At 33.5% G+C, this 22,926-nt stretch overlaps 3 protein-coding genes across 3 annotated transcripts; 1 reads left to right on the forward strand and 2 right to left on the reverse strand.

Annotated features, from left to right (window-relative positions):
* Positions 1 to 1,674: 1,674 nt before the first annotated feature.
* Positions 1,675 to 6,475, forward strand: LOAG_04735 (hypothetical protein). Its single transcript, XM_003140272.2, has 14 exons — positions 1,675 to 1,796; positions 2,251 to 2,451; positions 2,689 to 2,856; positions 3,060 to 3,247; positions 3,368 to 3,578; positions 3,646 to 3,870; positions 4,024 to 4,140; positions 4,552 to 4,662; positions 4,820 to 4,922; positions 5,005 to 5,180; positions 5,314 to 5,514; positions 5,640 to 5,864; positions 5,979 to 6,158; positions 6,255 to 6,475. Exons 1-14 carry the CDS (start codon positions 1,683 to 1,685, stop codon positions 6,417 to 6,419), a joined length of 2,385 nt encoding a protein of 794 aa, XP_003140320.1. The 5' UTR covers positions 1,675 to 1,682; the 3' UTR covers positions 6,420 to 6,475.
* Positions 6,476 to 9,062: 2,587 nt separating this feature from the next.
* On the reverse strand, positions 9,063 to 12,977 carry LOAG_18088 (hypothetical protein; the record flags this gene model as incomplete). The annotated part of the gene is made up of 10 exons (XM_020450758.1): positions 9,063 to 9,168; positions 9,315 to 9,498; positions 9,680 to 9,773; positions 10,128 to 10,479; positions 10,797 to 10,859; positions 10,942 to 11,048; positions 11,582 to 11,710; positions 11,843 to 11,948; positions 12,245 to 12,395; positions 12,841 to 12,977. The coding sequence occupies 10 exons, from the start codon at positions 12,975 to 12,977 to the stop codon at positions 9,088 to 9,090; spliced, it is 1,404 nt and encodes a 467-aa protein (XP_020305524.1). The 3' UTR covers positions 9,063 to 9,087.
* Positions 12,978 to 14,359: 1,382 nt separating this feature from the next.
* Positions 14,360 to 22,517, reverse strand: LOAG_04738 (hypothetical protein; the record flags this gene model as incomplete). The annotated part of the gene is made up of 21 exons (XM_020446669.1): positions 14,360 to 14,611; positions 14,752 to 14,866; positions 15,141 to 15,254; positions 15,547 to 15,711; positions 15,799 to 15,951; positions 16,040 to 16,166; positions 16,441 to 16,568; positions 16,660 to 16,803; positions 17,146 to 17,274; positions 17,483 to 17,606; positions 18,578 to 18,729; positions 19,201 to 19,434; positions 19,712 to 19,807; positions 20,173 to 20,343; positions 20,402 to 20,539; positions 20,751 to 20,993; positions 21,273 to 21,353; positions 21,488 to 21,649; positions 21,858 to 21,950; positions 22,273 to 22,356; positions 22,473 to 22,517. 21 exons carry the CDS (start codon positions 22,515 to 22,517, stop codon positions 14,550 to 14,552), a joined length of 2,760 nt encoding a protein of 919 aa, XP_020303019.1. The 3' UTR covers positions 14,360 to 14,549.
* Between the last annotated feature and the right edge of the window lie 409 nt (positions 22,518 to 22,926).

Genomic DNA, 22,926 nt, shown 5'->3' on the forward strand with positions numbered 1-22,926 from the left:
AGTTTAATGACGAATAATATATGCTAATACTGCTATCACCAGAAAGGAACAAAAGAAAAAGAAACGTCTGGTTGGAATTCATTTTCAGATTGTGTCAACCGAAAAAAGATTTATAAACGAATAAAAAAAGAAACAGAACTCGTACTGCTAGCCAGAGACAAGCTTTTAATAGCTTTATTTTTTTTTTTTAATAGCTCAAAATGAATAAAGTGGCTAAAAAAGGAACAACTAGCAGAAAGATTGACAGTATCATAGCCAAGGATTACAATATCAATGAAAAGTGCAAAAACTGTTTTTGCAGTCACATTCTTTAAACCAAAAAGTTGACAAATTGGCTAAAGAAAAATAGCGTAGAGATTGAAAGATATGATTAAGTGAAATTTTTTAATGTTCCTTTTATATTTCACTTTTTTCCTTCAATGATATCATAGAAATTTAAAATAAGAAAAATCAAAAATTTAAATAATCGATTAGTTAGCTATTAATGCGTTGCAAAAAAAAGAGAAAAAATGACAATCTGATAACATGAAATTACGCTGATGTACCGATATTTGCAGTTATTCTAAAAATCATCGAAAAATCTTCCCAAACAAATTATCCTATTACGAGGAATTGCACAATGATGCTAACATATGTATGCTAATATGCTAACATACTGTAAAGTTATGGCATTCTAGTTTAGTAATGGTAAGAAATTTTCAATTCTCAATAATCATTGATTGCAAATGATAGATTTAATTTTGAATGAAGCTTTTATTTCTCGTAGATTAACTGCCATTTTTAGGCCAAGATGAACAATAACTTTTATTGCATAAGTTAAATGCAAGTTACAAAAAAAAAAAGAAAAAAAAGACCAATCAACTATTTTATTCATTGACATACAAGTATTGTTTACCCATAATGTCTTACCTATAAGTACTGAACTAATCCGTAATGTCATATACTCTTCAGCTTGCGATATTCGAATGGTAAATTGTCTAAATAACGTTTACGTACGTAAGGATAAGCTTCCATAACAGAAAACATATCGATAAAACACACATCAAAAAAATCTCGCTATAACGCTGCAACAGTCCACTCAATTCATGATGTTCTAGACTGCATGCGGTATTTCCAGTTAATTTGCCCGACAAGTGCGGGTATATTTCGAGCGACATTGTCAATGTTGATGTATGTGCTGTTTGTCGGATTTATAGTAATTAATTGTTTTGGGGTGATTACGTCACCTGACATCGGATTTGTTGTTTTTAATACTACCATATAACTCATACTGTTTTATGCGGTATTTTCTGGTTGACCTCTCAGAGTTTATGTCCTTCTATGAGTCATCAGCACATCAACACACACACACACACACAGAGACACACAGACACATACATATATACATACACACACGCACACACATACACATACATACACACACACACACACACACATATATATACACATGTATATATATACATATACTATTACTGCGCAGTGATTGTTGTTATCATTGCGGAAAATTCTAACTGATTGACAATGAATGCATGGAAAATATATGCATGCTAAGAAAATAATCGATGGATAATTTTGCATCAAACTCTTTTTAATTTAATTCGCATGGAAAATAGGTGTGAATGATTGAAATGAATGTGCATGAGATTATGCAAGAACTTTTTATTCCATCAAATTAATTGTAGATGGAAGATGATAACGCTATCGATATCTACAAATGGTTATTCTCTACTAATAGTGAAAATAACTTCTGTGATCAGATGGAAATAGAAAGCAATGGAACACTGAAAAAAGTTGAGGTCAGTCCTAATTTCAGCTATTACTGTCATGTAGATACTGTCATGTAAACAAGGAAGCACTGTGTGAAACAGAGAGAGAGGGAGAGAAAGGAGAGGGAGAAAGAGAGTATCTTCTAGGTTTGTAACAAGCAATTTTTGAGATTTTAACATTCTCCAAAATTAATATATGAAATCAGTTGATAATGGTAATGAAAGGAGCATCCTTTTGATAATGGTAGTGAAAAGAGCATCCTTCTTAAAGGATGCCCTTTTACGCTTCTTAATCTCTCCTAAGAATAAGAATACTTTTGCTTTTGTATCCCTTTCCACCGCTTTCAACTTTACGTCTGTTGTGTCCACATAATTGATCGCATTAACCTCATATTAACGACCCCCAGGTACAATTTTATGCAAGAAGGATACTTACAGTTTATTCGGTCTGTTTTTTTGCTTTCATAACTGAATTTTTTTTTAGCTAAAGATTCGCAGTAATGTGTTGGGTGTGCGCTATTGCAAAGAAGAACCTATCGAACCGATGATTATTGTGTTAGAGAAAGTACAGTTGGAAACGCTTCCGGATAAGGATGGTAAATTTCCGTTTATGCTAAATTTCGACTCTGGATCAGTGACATTCTTTTCAAAGAGCGAGGAGCAGCGAGAGGAATGGATGGTAAAGGTAGGAGAAATTACTCTTGTATTAAATTAAACAGTTAGATGGCCTATTTATGGAAGGAAACGAATAAATCGAAAATCATAGACTAGCCAAGTAATTGGAAAGAACTTTTTTGATGATTTTAGATATCTCTTAGATTAGTAGTTATTTTTGCCATCAGCCACTAATATAATTTACTACTGAAGTAGAAACAAGTACTCTTATTGTTCGTGTTAAAGGAAAAGGAACAATTCACTTCAGATGTCGACCTGTTCGCATAGAATGGCTCAGGCGGAGCTTGATGAAATAGCTGATAATTTCTTTAATACTTGTACCGTTAGTGCTTTTACTCCTCCTGCATCCAACTCGATGACCTCCTTTTATCTGACCAATCCTGTGAGGAAGACTTACAAATTTTCTATATCTCAGGTATGTCATTTCCACTCCATTACTTATTGTTCTGTCGTAAACTTCCTTCACATTTGTTTCTGAGGTGCGGTTCTGTCATCACTTGATACATTGCACCGAATGATTATCTGGTCATTTACCTTGATGGCTTTTTACTGTCATTTCATTTAACTCTTTCCATTTTCACATACGTAATGATTAGCAGGATAATACAAACTGTTTAGAATGTTAGTCTGCATTCTCGAAAAATCGTATGCGAAGAAGTGATGTGGGAAAGTAAGTTATGTACAACATTACCTATACAGCTGATTAAATTATACCTAAAGTGGTGTAATGAAATGAGTGAACAGTTGAAAAGCCGTTTGTGGTGTGTACCTAACGAGTTTCTGGACTCAGTTCACGACTGTCTTAGGTAAGCTCTAATTAATCCCATCTTTAAGGAGATTGTTTTTGATACTTAACTTATTTTACTTTCTTCTACATTTGCATTTCCTGTTGAATGTTGCAGTCCTCATATAATTTTCTTTTGTAGGAATTTGTCGATCAATCAAGAGATCTTTATGAATTCGTTGGAATTCCTTGAATCTTACGCAGGACCCTCTTTTCGTTCCTCCATGGAGAAGTTCCGCGTTGCCTTCGCATCCGTGCCTACTAATTTGCATCTGCAGCGGTTTTCTGTTGAGGGACATTCCTATAGTTACCTCACTGTTGGCACTGCCAGTGCCATTCCTCTTCGTTTCGCGGTAAGAACTACTAACATTGTAAGAGCCTATTGAAGCTATTATCGTACTTTCAATAGTGTTTTTTTAGCATGGTGGCTTAGCAAAACAACGCGTCTCGCTCTTTAGTTCAGTGAACAATCCAAAACAAGTCGATCATATCCTCGATTGTCGGTTTTATCGTAGACGTCGAGTTTTGCAAGCAGCGAAGTGCAAGATCGGTGAATTGTCAAGGAAGATCGAAACTGAATGGCATATTGCAGACTTTGGTAAAGTAGATAAAACTGGTATACAATTAATGGCCGATATAAAACAAGTACGTATTCTTGATGCAAAACAGAAAATATGTTAGGCTGATTTTTATATTTGTTTGTAAATATCACACTTTAACAGACTTCACAGTGATATTCATCTTTTTAAAAAACAATTATTTTTCATAAATTATGAGCAGTGTATTACTGGTTTTCAGCTTCATGAAAATTTGATTGATCTAATTAGCTCCTTCCCAGTTGTATCTGCACTGATCGATTATCTCTCACAGTGGTCTCAAACTCAAAGTTCCACTACACGGTTATCTCTTGAAAAGGTTTTATTTGACTCTATCTGCAATATGTGTAGAGGCCATTAACGATATCGGCTGTCCGTAAAGAATGTGGCAATTTAAGGAATACTGAGCTTCGCGTAACATTCATTACTCTATAGGTGATGTAGTGAATGTGAAACGAACATCAAAGGAATAGGAATAGCAAAAGTCAAAAAGCTTTTAAAAAAATTAGAAAGCTCGTTATTAGAATTCTCTGCAACGAATATAACTTAAACAGATGATTCCAGCAATTTCAGAGAAATGCCAGGCTCAGTGTTGTTGAATTTCCATATTTATTGCTGGTCATTAAAAATTCTTTTTCACAAAACTTCCGTTTTTGCATTGCACGACTTGCGCAGTGTTATAAGCTTGGTTTAGTTTTAGCATATGGTAAACTGCTTAACGCTGTTCCAGGAAAGAAACGTTATATCAGACGATTTGGATAGCCAGCTCGATACCATAGAAGCTTTTCTAATCAGTTTGAATACGAAAATGGCAGTTATCGATTCTGTACCCAATAATGAAGTGATAATTTCTTCAATAATGATTGACACTAAATCCTTTTCTGGATTTTTCGAGACAGTTATAACTGATCTCAGGACTTTCTACAAAAATATATCACACTTGTTTCGTGATTGGTTAAGTCTTAATTTAAAACAACACAGTTTAAAATACTTTTCAGGATTCCAGGAAAGAGTACATGAAGAATGCAAGACAGACTTTTAATTCGGTTCTTGACGCAATGTTGCAGTTGACGGAAAGTCTTCTTGATGCTCAACTTTTAGGTGCTCATTTTAGATTCTTTACGAATTTATTGCTCAGATACACTTATGTGAAATAGATCTGATGAAATATTTACGTTTACAGGCTTGGTTTTGGCGCTCCAAAGGTCCAGTGACTGTCAACTCTTTTTTCATATCCAACTAAGAAGTGATCTAGTCTTGTCTCAAGCAATTACCATAGTGACAACTGGATTACTAGCCCTTTTGGAGCAGGAATCAGCGGACCTGCCGGATTGGTCTACTATTTCTCCACTTGCCACTGTGAATATTTGAATGTTTTCTATTTTTCAGAGCTGAAGTATAACTTTTGCTAAATGTCCATGTTTCCTTTTACTTCTCAAGTTGGAACAGTTCATATGCTGCTATAGCGTTGGCATCCTATGTAGTTTTTCAGGTGTTTTCTTTCCTGTCTTGCTACGGAGACGAGAGAAGCATGATGGAAGATGCAAGGGAGTGTTGGGCATCCTTACACGACCGAGTTTCATTTAAATTTCTTCATGCTACCTCATCCGTCGCCTCGGTTTGTGTGCCAACGGTTAATGGCGATCGCGCAAAACTTATCGTCCAAGTGCCTTTGCCGCATAGTGTGTACCAGGTCTTTACTTTCTACCAAAACTATATCTTGTACATATTTTTATAGTTGAATTTTTATAATTTAGATGAATCGAAATTTCAAGAAACTTTTTACATTTCTCTCAGCCGTATATAATAGTTGTTCAGAGTTTGCCGGGACCTCTTCAATCGGGCTGCACATTCAGCGTGAATGCAGTGTTCTGGAATCTGGGCATCAATCATGAAGCCACATTCTCTCAATCAATCGCTGGTGATAGCTCGTTGGAGCAGTCCATAAATCTAGCTGCTGTTAAAGCATTGACCTCCTATGTTTCGGTTCTGAAGGATGTATCGCACACTGCTGAGGAGCTTGTTGCCGAACTTACCGCCACTGTAAAATGCTTCTTTCACTATTTGGTTTCTATTCTTGAGTGGATCTCTAGGTTGTACTATCAATTTTCTTCGCAGTTGTAACCTCCCTCTTAACTCCGGGCCTGTCAGTTATAGGTAGAGGCAAATCCGACCAACAAGAATATATCGATTTTTCGATTAGTGATGGCTGCGAACACTGCGCTTCATGGAATCCCAGTACTCTGTTGCAAAAGTGGAAAGGACCGTACCTCGATGGCGATTACTTATGAAGAGGGGCGAATCATACGTGAGAATTGTGGAGTCACTGCTGAACAGGTAATTATATTCAATGTCATCCATTTTTAAGGAAATTTGCAAATTTTCCATTCTTACTGTAAATTCAATGCTGCAAAATCTTTTTCCTGTTTTCAGATGGGAGAAATGATTGTTTGCCTGCGCAGAGAGGGTGTACGACGTGAAAATTGCCGTAAAAACATTGGAAAAGCATTGTATTCGTTCTCACCTTTCCAGATGAATTTTATACCCAAGGAGTTTCGGCCTCCCTCGGGCACTTTTGCGCAGGGAATCGCCAGCTGATTTATCACTTTTTCTTGTTTTATTTTCACATGCCCAATGTACATTCCTTTATCACATTGTTATTACCATTTCATATATATATATATATATATAATTCTACTATTATATAGAAATATCCTGGCTGGGAGGCAGATTTTAAGATCATTCCCAGTAAACCGTTCAAACAAATTGACACTGTAGACATTTAATTAGTTCATTTGTTATCATACGCACACGCTATGAATTACTGTGCTTTTCACTGTTAAAATTTGAGTACTACATATGATTGGACTGTTTAGTTTCTGGCTTTCCTGAATAATCCGACCGTACAGGGAAATGAGCGTGGAAGAAAGCAGTTGCTTCGGAGCAAAACGAGATATCTTCCTTGCAAATTTAAAGCACTCCGAGATTATTTGCTGTTGTTTATTAGTTTTTGAACTCGAGCATAACGAGATCTTGTATGACATCATTGATTACGTCATAAAGCGTGACGGAAATGCAGAACAAAGAATCTGAATGTTTTATTTGGCATCCAACGGCGTATTCATAATGTCAAGATTATTGTAGTATTTTATAAGTGGTGTTACTAATCTCACAGCTCTTTTTTAACTCTGCATATACTGCCGTATAAATGATAGGAGTAGGAGCCAAATTTATCTATGTTTAAGATATTTTTATGATTACTTATTATCGGGTCATCCATTCATGCTTTAATTTTTACACTGTGATCATCTTTGGCAGCTTTTTCACTTTGTATTTATGTTTTATTCATTTTTGATTTGTTAGACCTCAAATGAAGGTCAATAAAGATATTGGTCCAACAAAGGAATAAATATTGAAATAAGATGTAATGGTCAAGATGAATGTTGTTGCAATGAGATGAAGAGTGACGCATTCTATTTTGATCTTCCCTCATATGCTTCATTATTTCGGACTAGTGGACGTTTCTTAGCCATTTTTTTTTAAATTTCTAATTAGAAACTTTCGTTTCAAAGTATTTGCATTACTTCCACTCGATTTGTCTGTGGTCATATATTCCAAGAGCAATCTTTCAAAAGTTGAAATGAAAAAATCTTCCAATGGGATTTTTCCTGTATGAAGATGCAATTGACATTTCCGATTGAATTTTTAAGCTTCCGAAAAATTAAGTTTCAATTCATTTCATGATTTCAATTTCCATAATCGGTACAGTAGTGATTGGAAATAACGAGATCAGAGATAGGAATAATTTTAGAAGTCAAACATTATTATCCAGTTTTTCTGATAAAAATGTAGAGATTTTAAAAGTAATCTTACCGTTTTTTGAGAAAATTCTAAAAATGTAACTGATATGGAATACTGATAAGCTTCTCCGTTGTTAATTCCTCTATTTCCTGATAAGAGAAATATTTACTTTGAATTGCCTTTTCAACATTATACCTAATAAAGGCTAAAGTCTTATATCAATTATTATTTTTTACATATATATATTGTTGTTACTGCAATTATTACTGTTTTTGCTATTATCTTTATATAATGCTTACAAAATTTATCGTCGAATATTATAAATTGTCATATTTAGAACTGATAAAAATCATGTAAACAGAATCACAACAGATATAATTCATGCATTTATTTGAAAAGATATTTATTAGAGTAATTAATGCTTGCGAAAAGTTAATACTTTGTCATTAGAGTAATTAACAATTAATATTTTGTCATTAGAGTAATTACTTGTGAAAAAATATTCATTATAGTAGTAATTAACCTAAAGGATCTAAAGGAATCTAGATACTATACGAGATATTTTCTGCAAAGGTTAAATGTCTGTGGATAATCCGAGGCAAACAATTAACTATGTATTTGTCAGGTAAGTTATAGTTGCTAAAAATGTTTTGGAAGCGCAAGTGATATTAGTAATAGCAATCAGTTAGTTTCCATGAGCTAATTATTATTCACTGGATCAGTTCAGTTTAATAGACGATAATGTCAGCATCATATTAAAGCGGTTCATCTCTTTGTTTTCCTTTTTTCCCTCTAATTTTCGTCCCGAATTTCAAATTCTTTCGAAATTTAATTGAATTTATCAATTTCGACGCATTTGAAAAGATGTGATGTCGTTTTTTTTAACGTTCAAATCTTATTTTTATTATAAGCTACTGCATTTATTGATGTTATTTAATGTCGATGTCAGTCAGCGTAATTTATTTTTATTTTTTAAACAATCAAAATATAATTCGGCACTCCGTTATTAAGGATTTCAAGCATGCTGTTAAATACAGTCATATGTGGTAAATAGGATAGGCTAGAATAGGCCTCAGTAAATTTAATATGATAATTGCACAAAATATATCATCAAGATTTCTTGGATTAAATGAAGAAAATCATGTCATAATTTTACGAGGAATTTTAGAAGAAAAAAATGAATAAGCAATAGTAGGCCTACTACTTTTCGTATTCAAAGTCGTCAATGTTTTGATCAAACGGGTCAAAGCATTTAGCTTCTGCATGCTATTTAGGAATGTTAAAAAGACTTGTACGCACATTTTATTGTTGTTGATTAAATGTAATAAAAAATATCTGACTTAACAAACAACCAATAAATATATAACATAACAAGCAGGAATTCACATGATTATATCAAAATAATAATGATTACAGCAATTAATGTACTGCCTTGTAAGTGTTAAGATCATTTATCAATGAAATTTCACGATTCTGCTACTAACGTGCATTCATTATCTCTTCGCAATATTCGAAATACCGATTCATTTTTCCAACTTTCAATAACCTGAAAATAAGAAATAGCTTCGTCATATTTGCCACAACAGCAACACAAATTAAATTTCAAATTCTAACTTTTCCCAATCCAAAAACAGAAACAGCATCCTGAAACCTTCCATCATTCTTCCTTAATTGAAAATAACGATGTATAACCTGATCAGTAACGCGGACCAGAATATCAAGCGGTCCGCGAACGAATATTTGTCTCACTACAATACCGACCATTTTTCCCATTTTCTCCTTCAACTCATCCATAGTCCCATCGTACAATCTTATCATGTTGTATATGTTACTTCCTTCTATTGCCACAAAAATAGTTAACTGTGGTTCAAGCGCTCTAAATATGCATTTCAAGTTTTGCATAAAATATCATAAGTGAAAATAGATTAGAAAGCATCCATTTTTTTTTTAAAGCAGTATGACCTTCGAAGAATGAAAAATAAACTAGCGAAATGAGTCGATCAATGGGGCAAAAGCAAACAAAACTGTAACTATTTAATCATTAAAAAAGTAATCACTTTTTACGTAACGCCTGGAATAAACGTAAAGCTTCCGGTTTATCGCCAATCAAAGAGGTCAAATCGAGTATGCTCAGCCGAAGAATATCTTCTCCTACAATATACTGTCATTTAAAATCCAAGGTGTTAGTTTTTACTAAATTACTTGGTTTGAGAAACTCGATAAAATAAATCAAAATTATGAAGGTTTATGTCTTCAAGACGAAAGTACTTTTAAATCTGGAACGTTGGAAGTTTGAAGACATTTAGATCAAATATTGATGCCCAAATTGAGTTCGCAATATTAGATATAAAGATTACATCTAGTACAATTTTGCACAGTTCCTTTCTCCAAGGAAGCAAATCATACTTCCAAAAACACCTAGTTTTGGAGAACTGCAAATTATGAAGTATTTTAAAACAAATAGTGAATATGAAGGAAGCAATTATTCAAAATTAAAAACCAAACCACTGTAATTGTCAAAAATATGAACGCAGTTGGTAAAACGGTGCAATTCCAGCCATTTCGTAACAAAAGCTGCCGAATGGTTAGCACAAATACGCACTTCATTCATATCTGCTTCAATTACTGAGTTTTCTCGTGAATAATTACTATCTACCAGTAAGTTACAATGCCTTTTCGCCATCGTTTGTTCCGTATCATCTAATTTAGCTGGAATACGTAGAAGTCTACTCCTTCCCAATGATGTTCCGATGTAATCGATTTCTTCGGTAGGAGTTACTCTTTCTTCATTATCTACATCATAGTCGAAATCTGCACCCAACAAGAAAGTATAATCATATGATGGTTGATATTGTTCCTGCAAATTAGTGCAGTGCTTGAAAAATTGATATGCTTTAAAAGGCTTTAAAGATTCGCTTACCGCCCTTCACACGTTACATCCAGTCTCGGCATATATAGGCAGCATACTCCGAAGGAATTCTTGAAAACATACTTCAGCAATAACATCTACTTACTTGACTAGTCTAAATTTAATCTGTTCCACTGCACTATAATTCTTCTGAAAATTCCAACGTATCCTTCTCAGACAAAAGTAAACTATTAACTATCGCTTTCACTAATTTCATTCACTTATCCTCAACAAAATGAGAATAGAATAAGGCAGAGAGCATCTACCTGATTCGCATGTAGTGTTGCTTTCTTCCGCTCTGTTCTTCTCTTCCTTTCCGCACCACGAAGCTATAAGAGGAAAAAATATGCTAAATTCAATTCACTTCAGCAGCATATATTTTGGGGATATTTATCATCTACAAATATTAACCTTGAAAATTTGAATTAGCGAACTATTTTGCTGCAAAAGTTCGGATGATCTCCAAGAATAAGTTTGGAAAACGAGCCGAAATGGTTCTCCTTTCTCACCGCAGCTATCTGCAACCCATTACCTAACTCGCACATTTTAAATTTAAATAAAAAGAGAACTAGGATAAGTCGGTCAAGTCCTACATTCATTTAGTTTGAAGCAATTTTTTGTTAAACTATTTATTTTTTAATTAAGAAAGTCTTCGGTTTATCTATGATGTATGGGACAAATTGACAAAACGGAGAAGATAAACGAGAAATCTTGCACAATGACCATATGTATTGCCAACGACGAAAATAAAATGAATTTAGTCAAAATGTCAATGTTACCTAGTAATCCAATCTACAGTAACCTTTTAGATAATTAAAAAAAAATGCTTTTTTTAAAATAACCTAAATGCTCGTCATAAAAACGGTTACGCATTGTACTTCAAAAAAGGCTTTTTGTTATTCATCCTACGGCTAAGTTATCGATGCATAAACAATCACAGTGACTTCTGTCTAAGGAAAATTAATCATTCCTACGGTCTTACGAAAACCAAACGTTTTCCGCTACTAAACAGCATAACATCAAGGGAAAGTTAATTGGTCGAATATTTTACCGACAAAATCGGAGCTTAAAACGAAAAATTTGATAAATAAAGCAGCATTCGGTAGCGAACCATCCCAAACAAATTCAGCTGAACGTAATGCATATTTAACGTGTGATACATTTGAACAGCGCGGCATATCTAAATAACAATTAAAATTTGATCTAAACTTATTTAAAGAATTCTATTCTCGCTGTTCAGGATAGACAGTAAGATACTATTTGAGTCTTGAATATACTGATTTTGTTCTAAACAATATTCGGGTTAACTCGCCTAGCGTGAAGAAGCGTTTTCCTGGATTTTTCGTCTTCCATATTTCCATTAAATCATTCATCTGATAACGCAACTTCTGGTTGTCGAAACAAATGGTTATCACTGTCTAGATATAGCCGAAATGAGTTCATAATCCTAAGAAATGCATTAAGCACAAAAGAACTTTACTTCTCTTTTGGAGAAAGGAGGAAGAAAGCTTTTGTAAACAAAATGCGAATGAACAGAATAAGTTTCTAACACATATGAAGATGGATGAAATTTTTCATGCTTGTTAATTTAAAAGCTAAAAGTTACATCGAAAAGGTTAATCAGATTGCAGGTAGATCGCAAAGAGATGAAGAAAACGAGCAACAATAGATAATTATAATTTTGAAAATTAGTAACCTAAATGTTTTAGCTTACCTTGTAATATGACTCTTGTCCATCAGAACATGGTTCAAATGCACATTTACGACATTTAATTTCATATGATCGATTCTGGTTAAGAAATGTTACCGGTTGTTCATGTAATGGTATTGCAGCCGAAGTTGGTGCCATCAGAATATATTCCAATCTATAGTACAATATGTATATGTGTGTATGGATATTTTAACTAATTATTATATTTCCATTTTTCTATCGTATTTTATTGAGTAGTGTAATTTCGGAAAAAAAAAGCAGGCAACAATTTTATCAATTTAAAAAACTGATAACTAATAAATTCAGTAATTTTCGTGTAAAAACACTGATACTTTTCCTTCAATGTTCGTCAAAAGACCATTAATGGAAATGAATCATTTTTTCATTCGAATTTAAATATAAATAAATGTAATCAAATTAATTGATTCTTTTAGTTTTAGTTCATTTCTTCCACATCTATACAAATACAAACTACTTCACACAAACAGACTGAATTCGAATAAAGTGTTTTCTTTAAAATATTTTTTCGGTATAAACTGTAAAGTGATGCACTATTACAATAGTAGAGGAAAAAGGAAAAGAAAAAAAGAAAAAGGAACATAGCATTAGCAGCAGAAGAAGTACTGCGCCATGCGGTATTATGCGACAATGTGGTACTATCTGTTGATTGCCAAAGATTGCTTTCATCTTCATTCTCGTGTGAAGGTCCTGGGAGAAGATCACACGTTGATAGCATCACAGCATACCTTAATAATAATCAAATTACTATTTATATCTTAACAATTTCATTTCATAGATTATTCAACACTTTAATTATTCCATGATATCTGATTACTAGGTATGTGATGATTATTATTTACTTTTCGATTATAATGGAAAAGTAAATAATCACCATAAATAAAAAAAAAGAAAAAGAAAAGAACCCTACAACAATGATATACTGTTACGGGTAATATTTAACCTGTCTATTCCGGCAATATCGTTACTGATTTTTAAATATTTGACCCTTACTCTTTCCTGTGTCAAGATCTATTGCAAACACAAATAACCTTTGCAATGTCTAGTACCCTACCTAGCAATTCTACCATTACGTCAAAATCTTATGTGAATTATAGCAATATCTTTGCTATATCAAAATCTAGCGTAACCTACAGCAACATTCTTACAGATGTATAGAGGCAAACAAGAAGCATGAAATTAAGAAGTCCAAAATCTATCCAACAAACCATCCCGAAGTAATAAATTTAATCATTAATAAAGTTCGAGAATAATTTTTAACATACCTTTTACCCACTTATCACATCCCTTATCTTATTCTCATAGCAACTTAATATATCTTTTACCCCTTACCCAGCTATCTTCTTCCCTACCTTATCTCGAAACTTGATGGCAGCCGAAATTTATCCATTCATTTCGGAAATACATTAACCAAAATGTGAACTGATTGCTGACCTTTGTGCAACATGAACAGGAACATTTATTTAAACACAATATATTTGGTGTCCTGCAAGAAGATCTCGACAAAACAATTACCATTTTTGATAAAGCTTATCAGAAAAAGAAAATGTCAAGTCATCACAGAGTTTCTCCCAGCATTTATAACAACAATATCGCATGAATTTTTAATAAAATATAATATGTAAAAGACAAAGGGAAAAAACGAAGGAGGAAACGATTTATAAACCGTATAATCTCGAAAACATCCTATCTACCTTTTCTTTCTCAATAGTTAAACTTTTACCAACATTCGTTAATATGCACGTTCATCTAAGTGAACAAAGACACTTGTACATGATATGCTGTCCATCTCACTTGTTTATTAAAATTACAAGTTTCATTATATATCAAAAAGGTTGCCTAGTGAAACAAACGTCTGCAATTTATTTCTCTTGAGCAACAAAGAACCTTTAAAGATCAACAGTTGAACATGAGCTTAACACTATCCAAATCACTTACTTGCAAATAAGAATGCAACGAACGAGAAGAGAAAATATGATTAGAGAAAAAATGTACAAGCGTAATGACATTATTCCATCCGATTCTATATTTTATATGAGAAAATCAACCATATATTCAAATCGACTTAACAAACCCTTCAGTTCATTTATTCCTGACACTTCCTGAGCGAAATGAAGTTAAGCTCATGTATGAATTGATTAGTTAAACGCATCTAAACATATAAATGAATATCGCTACATAAATGTAATCAGGCACTTTCCAGTAATTATAAACAGATCATAAATAATTTGCAGGAAATTTCCAAAACATAACAGTAATACACACTATATAGACTGTTGCGCTACCCTCTTCAAAGAACCGAATTACCGATTACTGTAGCCGTAAGTGGTCCAACAATTATTTCTTGTCTGCCTAAAAAAATGACCTGTTCATTTTGTCCAAGTCCAAGATACTGCAAAAACACAGAAAATCATTAAAATAGATTATAAGAATTGCAATCTAAAAAAACTTCAACCATAAAGATGTCTTAAGACATTGTAAAAATGCCTTACTAGATATGGAACTAGTTGGAGAAATTGCTGTGGACAACTGCTGTAACTGCGCATTCTCCTTTCTGTAGAATGCTTCTACTTCATCGAGCTCACGAGCAAATTCTGCTTCTAGTGCCTGCAATTAAGTGGATAAACCTGCAGCATTAAGTTGTGCTCATCAGCGAACCTAACTAAAATAGCAGAGCCTTCTAAATCATGGAAGATCATTAGTCTAAATGTCTCGAATTTAAAACCGTTGTTAGCAATATTATCGAGCAAAAGACTTCGTAACGCAAGATGTCAAATTTTTTATTGATCGACAAAACTGAAATTTTCGTGCATATCTATACTAGTATTCAAAAAAAAATGAAAAACATTTACAATGAAAAACACTGAAAAAAGTATGACACCTGTTTTCTAATAGGTAAGCCAGCTTTCCAGTCAGCTATCACTTGTTCATATTCTTTCTCGTACATTTCCATTTTGTTTTCCTCTGCTTCCAACAGCATTTTACGTTTCTCACTCTAAACAAATAAATAATGAATGTGTAAATAGTGATATTTTTGACTTCAGTGAGATGAAACCACAGTACGTATTGGATTCTTGTTACAAAGCTAAAAAGATTAAAATACTGTATTCATAACTTGCTCATAATCGCAAATCGTTTTTATTTATTTATTTATTTTTTTGCGTACTTTTCGAACAGTGCTTTTCGATATCGCACTAAGAAGAACACAGCACAAAGATATTCAAAAAATTCAGCCTGAGAAAAACAATTATGATAAAAAAGTTCATTTAGAAAAAAAGTGAACTAACATGAATCTCTTCTAGTTCGCGTATAGCTGTTGCATTTTTCTCCTTCAGTTCTCTCAGTTTTCGAGCGTATTTAGTGTCATGCTCTTCCAAAGCATTTCGTACACGCTGCTTTTCTTTCTCTTCAAAAGCTCGTATTTTCTCATTAAGCGTTGCAGGATCATTCTTCTGAAGGGAGACAAGATTTAAACCTAGATAAGGAAGTCAAACAAACGATACTCTATTTTTACAGAAGTCAACTTAAACATTTGCTACCTGACAAGAAATACGCAGACTCTCTTTGAACATAGCAATTCGAGTTTTGGATTCGGTACGGAAATCTTTAGGTAAACGTTTTTTGAAATTAGCATACAAACGTATTTGCTCCTCTTCATCCATTTCATTTACACGGCGCATATGATCCAACTCCTGCAGTATCGGAGAATAGCAATTATTGATGACAATAAATGTTTGAATCATATAAAAGTTTATTATTATGTGTTAAGCACCGACTCACTCTTTGATGCCGAGCAAGCATTTGAGTTCTTTGTAGATAAAAGCGATCTTTTAACTCCTGCTTGTTGAGATGATGTCGTTCAGCCAGTTGCTTTTCTTCAAGATCCCACTCCGAAGCTTCACGTGATCTGAAAACAAAGTAATCAGTGGATTCTGAAAAAAGTAAACTATTGCTGGGTAAAAAATTTCTAGCAAACGTGACATTTGATAAAGTATAACTAAAAATAAAAAGATTTTACAGTCCTACTACACACTGCAGTAAAATTTCCAACAGAGCGAGTTTTTCCAAACTATGTATCAAAGAAAAGCATATTAAGTAAAAAAGAACAGAAAGCAAAATTCAGCCCAATCAAAGACTAAACTTATTTGCATCACTCAATAACAGGTGAAAATATGTATAACCTCAAGATTGCATGCTTCTGTTGCTGGAAATTCTTTTCAATTTGTAAAATTTTCATTTTATGATCCAGCTGAATACGAGCCATTCGTGCCGCTTGTTCGGATTGCTGTTCAGCAATAAAGTTCGTCTCCTGAAAGATAATATGCTTTTACGGTTCTCGAAAATAACACACTGTTATTTGTGCAACAAGTATTTATATAACAGCTGGCACTAATGCTAACCCTCTTTTGCTGGTCGCTATCCAACTGTTCCTTCCGCACACGATAGCAATCTTTACGTTGAGTTTTTGGGACTGCGTCCATTTCCAGTTTCAGATCGCGTTGTTCCTGTTTCAGATGTTCGCGAAATATACGTAATTCACGTTCCTAAAGTGCAGTAATAACTTGAAACCACTGATAGTTTAAACAATCGCTAAAGTCGTTTAAACCGTCAGAGGTTTTAAATACTATCAACAGATTTTTCAAAAACCTACAGTACAGTCTTGCCTTGCGTATTGCTACACCATCGTTACAAAGCATTTAATAATAAGTGATGAAGCAGATCGATACTTGAATTTCTGCTGACACTTCTTTGATAAAGGTATCCCATATAGTAATATCATGTTAATGAACCCTCCAAAGATCAGTGTATGTCTAAGCAAAAGTATTCCTAAGAATTCGCTTATATAACTAAAAGTAACAGTAAGTATAAAAACGGCTGACACCAACCTGATCACTCTGCATTCTCTTCAATGACTGCTTCATATCCTCATTGTGTATTTCTTCACACTCTTTTAATTGTCTCTTTTGCGTTCTGGCCAATATTTGCAACTCATTGTCTGTCTTCTTGTAGATATTCTGAAGAAACCAAGATAACTACTAAAATCTGACTACAGACAGGTACATCGAATAAATCTCATGTGAGGAAATAGTTTTTCCAATAAGTTATAATTTATCCTGTTTTATCTCATTTCCTCTATCATTATAAACACTTATGGCAATTTACACATGGAATTAACAACCACACAATTATTCATATTAATACAAAATCGAACAAATCACTTACTTCTTTATCGGCAGCAAAACGTTTTATTTGTTCGTTGCGCAATGCTTCGGCTTTTCCATTCAATTCACGCTGTTGACGCGTTTCTTCACGCTGTAGACGACGTAGCTCATGCAACTGCTGTTTCCTAAAAAAAATAAAGTGAAAATAATGTAATTAAACGAATGAATAAAAAAAAATACCACAATTTCACAGTCGAGAACATTTAACAATAGAAATCAAGTTATCAAAAAAATAACCCTAAACATCTTGTCATGACCTCTCAGAGATAGCGACGCCAATCGTAAGTGACTTCCCAGTGCATCAGAGCTATTCTTTTAGAGATCATTTTTGAATTATATGATTGATCATATACTTCTTGGTGAAAAGAAGTAAATAAATGCGTCGCACAAGTGTCTCAAATACTAAAAACTTTCATTTATTTCTTTTTTAAACTCTCTATCCCTCATTTTCAAGACCACAATTGGAAAATTTGGCGTGACAGAAGACTGATACATTCCATTTCAAACTAAAGCAATATGATCAAAAGCTAATAACATGAACATGAAGACATGCGCACAAGAATGCACCCTCACATACATGCAAAAAGACGAACACGACGGCGGGTATCAACAACGAGCACAACAACTATTAAAAATACAGGCGGAAAATTTGATGAAAGTAAGAACATAAACTGGAAAACTGACCAATCACCATAGAGCGATATATAATAACGTGGGATGAGACTACAAAATTTTTCAAATTCAAAATGTGATTAAGAAATCCGGATAACAAATGAATAACAGATTTTCACCTAATTTCTTAATATAAAAAAAAAAGCATCTTGTTTTTTGGTAAAGAAGTGAAACGACAAGCATCTGCAAGTATTCAAAATTTCTTGTAATGTTCTACTATCTCTCATATGAAAACCAAATTGTAATTGCTCAGTTTACCAAAATTATGCAAAACCTGTTTAAATATGCAAATTTAAAATTCTTGCAACAGCAAACATCTAAACGTCAGTTCTACGGAATAAAAAAAAAATGTATCGTAAAATGCGACATATGTCGCTGTGAAATTGAAAACAGGAACTTGAACTTCAAAAATTTAAAATTCAACCTCAACTCATAATCCTGTTTTACTCCAAATACTTGATGCGATGTTGATGTCATTTGGACACCATCGACAACGTATACTCGAGTTTTCTTTGTTACAGTTTGGCGATGCGGTGAGCGTCGTGATCCAACGATTGATGAACCAGTGTTTGGAACCTGAAGCAAAATATAGAGATGATGGTCCTAGGTTCCTTTAGCTTGAAAATTCATTGTTCTCTTTCTTAGAAAGTGGATCTCTCTAAACAAATGATTACAAGCGATTAAACCGAATAGTGATAACAAATTCCATATCAATCGTCTTCTTCTTAGACCGGTAACGAACCATGAAATGTTGCGTGATTATGGAACCAAAGTGGAATGAGTATTTCTGAATCCTACCATTCTCATAATGAAAAATAACTATTTATGAGGTGAGGTGAGAGCCAAATCGTTGCAACAACCGATTGCTTATTCCACTTTTTATCATGAACAGTGATGATTCACCAACACGAATTTCGATTTAACTTTCTGATCACGTCACGACTATGGTTCATATCTATGATTCGCTCTCGTTTCAAAAAAAGAAAAAAAGGAGAAAAGAAAAAAGAAAAGTAACAAAAAAGAAGCTAGTCAGCAAAATGAACATACTTTGGTGCCATTTCCTACTGATTTTTTGATGGCTGACAGTTTCTGCTGTGAGTTTAATTTCTTACCACCGGTATTGTCACTTATATTATTCTCATAATAATCCACCGGCGGTTCCGGAGGTGGAATAGTTGATATGGCCCGAGGAATTGGTATTATTGATTCAGATACCATAGTGTCAGCCGATGTTATACCATCATTGGTAGTCATGGCTGCCAGGAAACTAGAACTGTCCCGCTGCAAAAAGAAAAAAAATCCAATAATGACAAATTCAATTTTCAAATCTAATAGAGACAATTACTTTTATTAAAAATCAAGCAATCAATTTGGATTTTTTCAAATATAGATAATTGTTGGCAGGATTCATAATCTTGCAAAATAAACACATAAGCAGAAGTATTAAACATGAAGCTAGGTGATAGACTTGCCGATATTTCATTTATAATATTCCAGCAAAATCTTCAGCACAAACATATATTTACAAATGGAAAAACGAAAAAATGAAATTATTTACCTCATCAGATTTGCCGTCATAATTGTGTCTTTGAAAATGTTTACTAGAATTTGAAGAACTTGATGATGCTGTTCCAAAATAATCATATTCGTGATCCTATAATGAGTTGTTTGTTGCGTCATTATCTTTACTATCATTTAAATGTTACGTTAGAGTATCGAAGAAATAATCATAAGAAAGCGACCTCGTTCCTGCTCATTTCAAAATCATCAATACTGATAGAGTGGAGTGAGTTAATGTCTCTAGAATGCGATCACAGATTACCGTTTTTTTGCTGTTATGTTCTTCAGAATCACTTTGTTTTGTTCTTGATTTCATTTACCTCCTCAGCATTAATAATTTATCGAAACACGATCTTATGAGGGCAATGAACGACAAGAGAACTCAACATAATTTTCAAAATCGATAAAAATATTCATTGATATGACCAAATAAAAAGAAATAGTAAGCATAGTTTTTACCAACTGCGTTTCCTTTCTCCTGTTACTTGTTGTAGGCGTAAATTGGCGATGTCCTGGAAGAGCACCATTTTGGTCTATTGCAATATCCTTTTTCTGTTCAATTATGTTCTTCAGAAAAACTTTATTTTGTTCTTGATTTCGTTCCGTAATTAATCGCTTTCGGTTCTGATTCTGTAATTACCAGCAGTAGCAATTAAATATAAAGAAACCATTGTGAAATTTGGATTACCTGATCCTTAATTATATTTTGATTTTGTTCCTGCCATCGAGCATGATCAACAGCTTTTGCAGCAAAAACAGCATTATGCCGTGAGAATAATTGTGCTGGTTGAGGTGGTGATGAACCCCCACGGGATACAGTAACAGCCTAGAAAATTTGATTTATATAGAAGTAAAAACTGAAAAGCATTTAGGATTCTTGAAAAAATATGCGTGGGACATACAGACAAAGCTCTGTCAAAAGTATAGAAAGTTGATTAAATAAGCTAGAATGAAGAATATCTCTAATGCAATTTCGCTTATCGTAAGGAACATTCCCTTTATCCAATATGCTTTTTTACATAGATTATAATATTTACTTTCCGAGCATTCATTTGTTTATTATTACTTTCCGGATACGATAACGGTCGACGGATCTCAATGATCGTCTTCTCCGCTCCTTTGTCACCGGCTGATATCGCAGCAGTCTTGGCAGATAAGTTAGAAAGCTGCATCATCCTAGTCTCAACTTTCATTTCAGCATTAGTTGAAGGAATTTTGAGTCCTGCTAGCATGGAATGCTGGTGTTTCAGCAGTTGCTTATTCTCCAGAAGAGGAGAACTCTGAAAAAATAAGGTTTTCATAATTCGAAGTTTTGTTTTGCTTGTTGCAGAAGTATTTCTCATCATCTAATGAAATAGGTCAAAAAATTTTCGCAGCACAAAATTAAAAGAAGAAATGGAAACAAAAATCTCAAAATTTTATCATAATATTATCTGAACCATGAAGCCGTGAATTCTTCCCAAAATAGAAGCATTTTAGTCAACTCCGGCAATTTCCTTCCTTTGATAGACCGATTGAGCAACGAATGAAAAGAATTTTAAGTTGTAAATCAACCCAACCTTTTCCGATGTTGATTTTCCATAACAACAATCATTTCGACTACTATGATTAACAGCTTCTGCTAATCCTGTGACGTCGTTCTATGAAAGTAAACAACATTTTAAAAAACTATAAAGAATGGAAATTATAACAGATATACGGAAAATTTCCCCTATGAACAAGCAATCACATGTATTATCCTTTGCATGTACAAAAATAAAACACAATAAAATACCTGTAACATGGAATCAGGAATGTGCCTATAGGTGGTTCGTGTTGCAGATACATTTAAATGATCTGTTGACAGCGAAACACCCAGAGGTAATTTGCTTACATGGTAATTTGTGCCTGGCGCAGTAGAAGCAGGATCTACTTGTATTAAATGATGTGAACGTGCCTGAATCCATCATCATATTAATATTATTTTGAAAAAGGGTTGTTCAGAGACAAAAGCTAAAGTCAGAGCAACTTTCTTATTTACTTTGTGTCAGAAACGGCAAGTAAATTGAAATCAACAGCACCTACATGTGCTTTGTTTAAAAAGATCCTTTTTGTTCCGCTTAAACTTAACTTAATGAAAGAAAACATTTTCGAGAAAAATGAACCCCTTCAAGTGATACTTTACTGGACGAAACAACTTGTGACTGTGACAAACACCGCAGTGTGGCAGTAGAAGTCGCATATTCTTCATCACCAATCTAAAATTTTCAATAGGGTTAAAATAATTAAAATAATTCTTCAAAATTAGGAATCAAACAAAACAATTACTCCAAAACTTCCTAATCTTAAAACCATAAATCCTTAAGCTGAGTGCAATAAATGTTACAGTCCATCGTAACATCGTAAGTTTTGCATATAGCATCGTTTTTTTGCTTAATGTTTCCCCTACGGCTGTTAGCATGGAAAATCCATTTCAAAATCTCGGGAAATCATCAGGGTATATTTTGGACAAGGTTCATATGCTCGTACAAATATTATTTCTTGCCAAACAAATTTGATTGTAAATTAATATAACGTAACCTTTAAAACAGAATCGAAAGATTTGTATGTAGTTGCATCTTTTTTCTTTTCTACCCTCGGAACGTTTAGTTGCTGATTGACGTACTGTAAAAATTACCCCTTATAACCAGTTCTCAGTAAAAATTTTGGAGAAAGGAGCAGGTGCAAAAGAAAAAGTGTGACTGAAGCGATGAACAAAAAGTGTGACTGAAGCGATGAACTGACCTACGTGGCTTATCACAAAGATTCAATGACCCTGTCACCATTACACGGTAAACAATTTAGCTGAAACCTTAAGATACAAGTAGTTAGTAAGTTAAGCTTGTAGTATAAACAGCTGTTAACTGCTTGATTAATGCAATGAATACATCGACATAACTAACATCACTTTGTTGTTTAGAAGAGTGGAATTCTTCGACGGAAATCGATTGTGGAACAGCGATTTTTTCCTAAAGGGATAATTGAAGATAATTATCAAGACTAAGCATATACTCAGGTAAGGAATTAATACTAACCAGAATAACATTTGAGAATTATATTAAGAGAAATAACTTATAAAACCAATAAAGATGTTTCGCATAACGCATATAAAACTACCACCAATAAATTGATATTTAGAAAAAAAAAGACCATTTATAATATGCTATTGAGAGGCAAAAAAGAAACTCAAAGAGA

Source organism: Loa loa (genome assembly GCF_000183805.2).
Source record: "Loa loa unplaced genomic scaffold supercont3.192, whole genome shotgun sequence".
Classification (NCBI taxonomy): Eukaryota; Metazoa; Nematoda; class Chromadorea; order Rhabditida; family Onchocercidae; genus Loa; species Loa loa.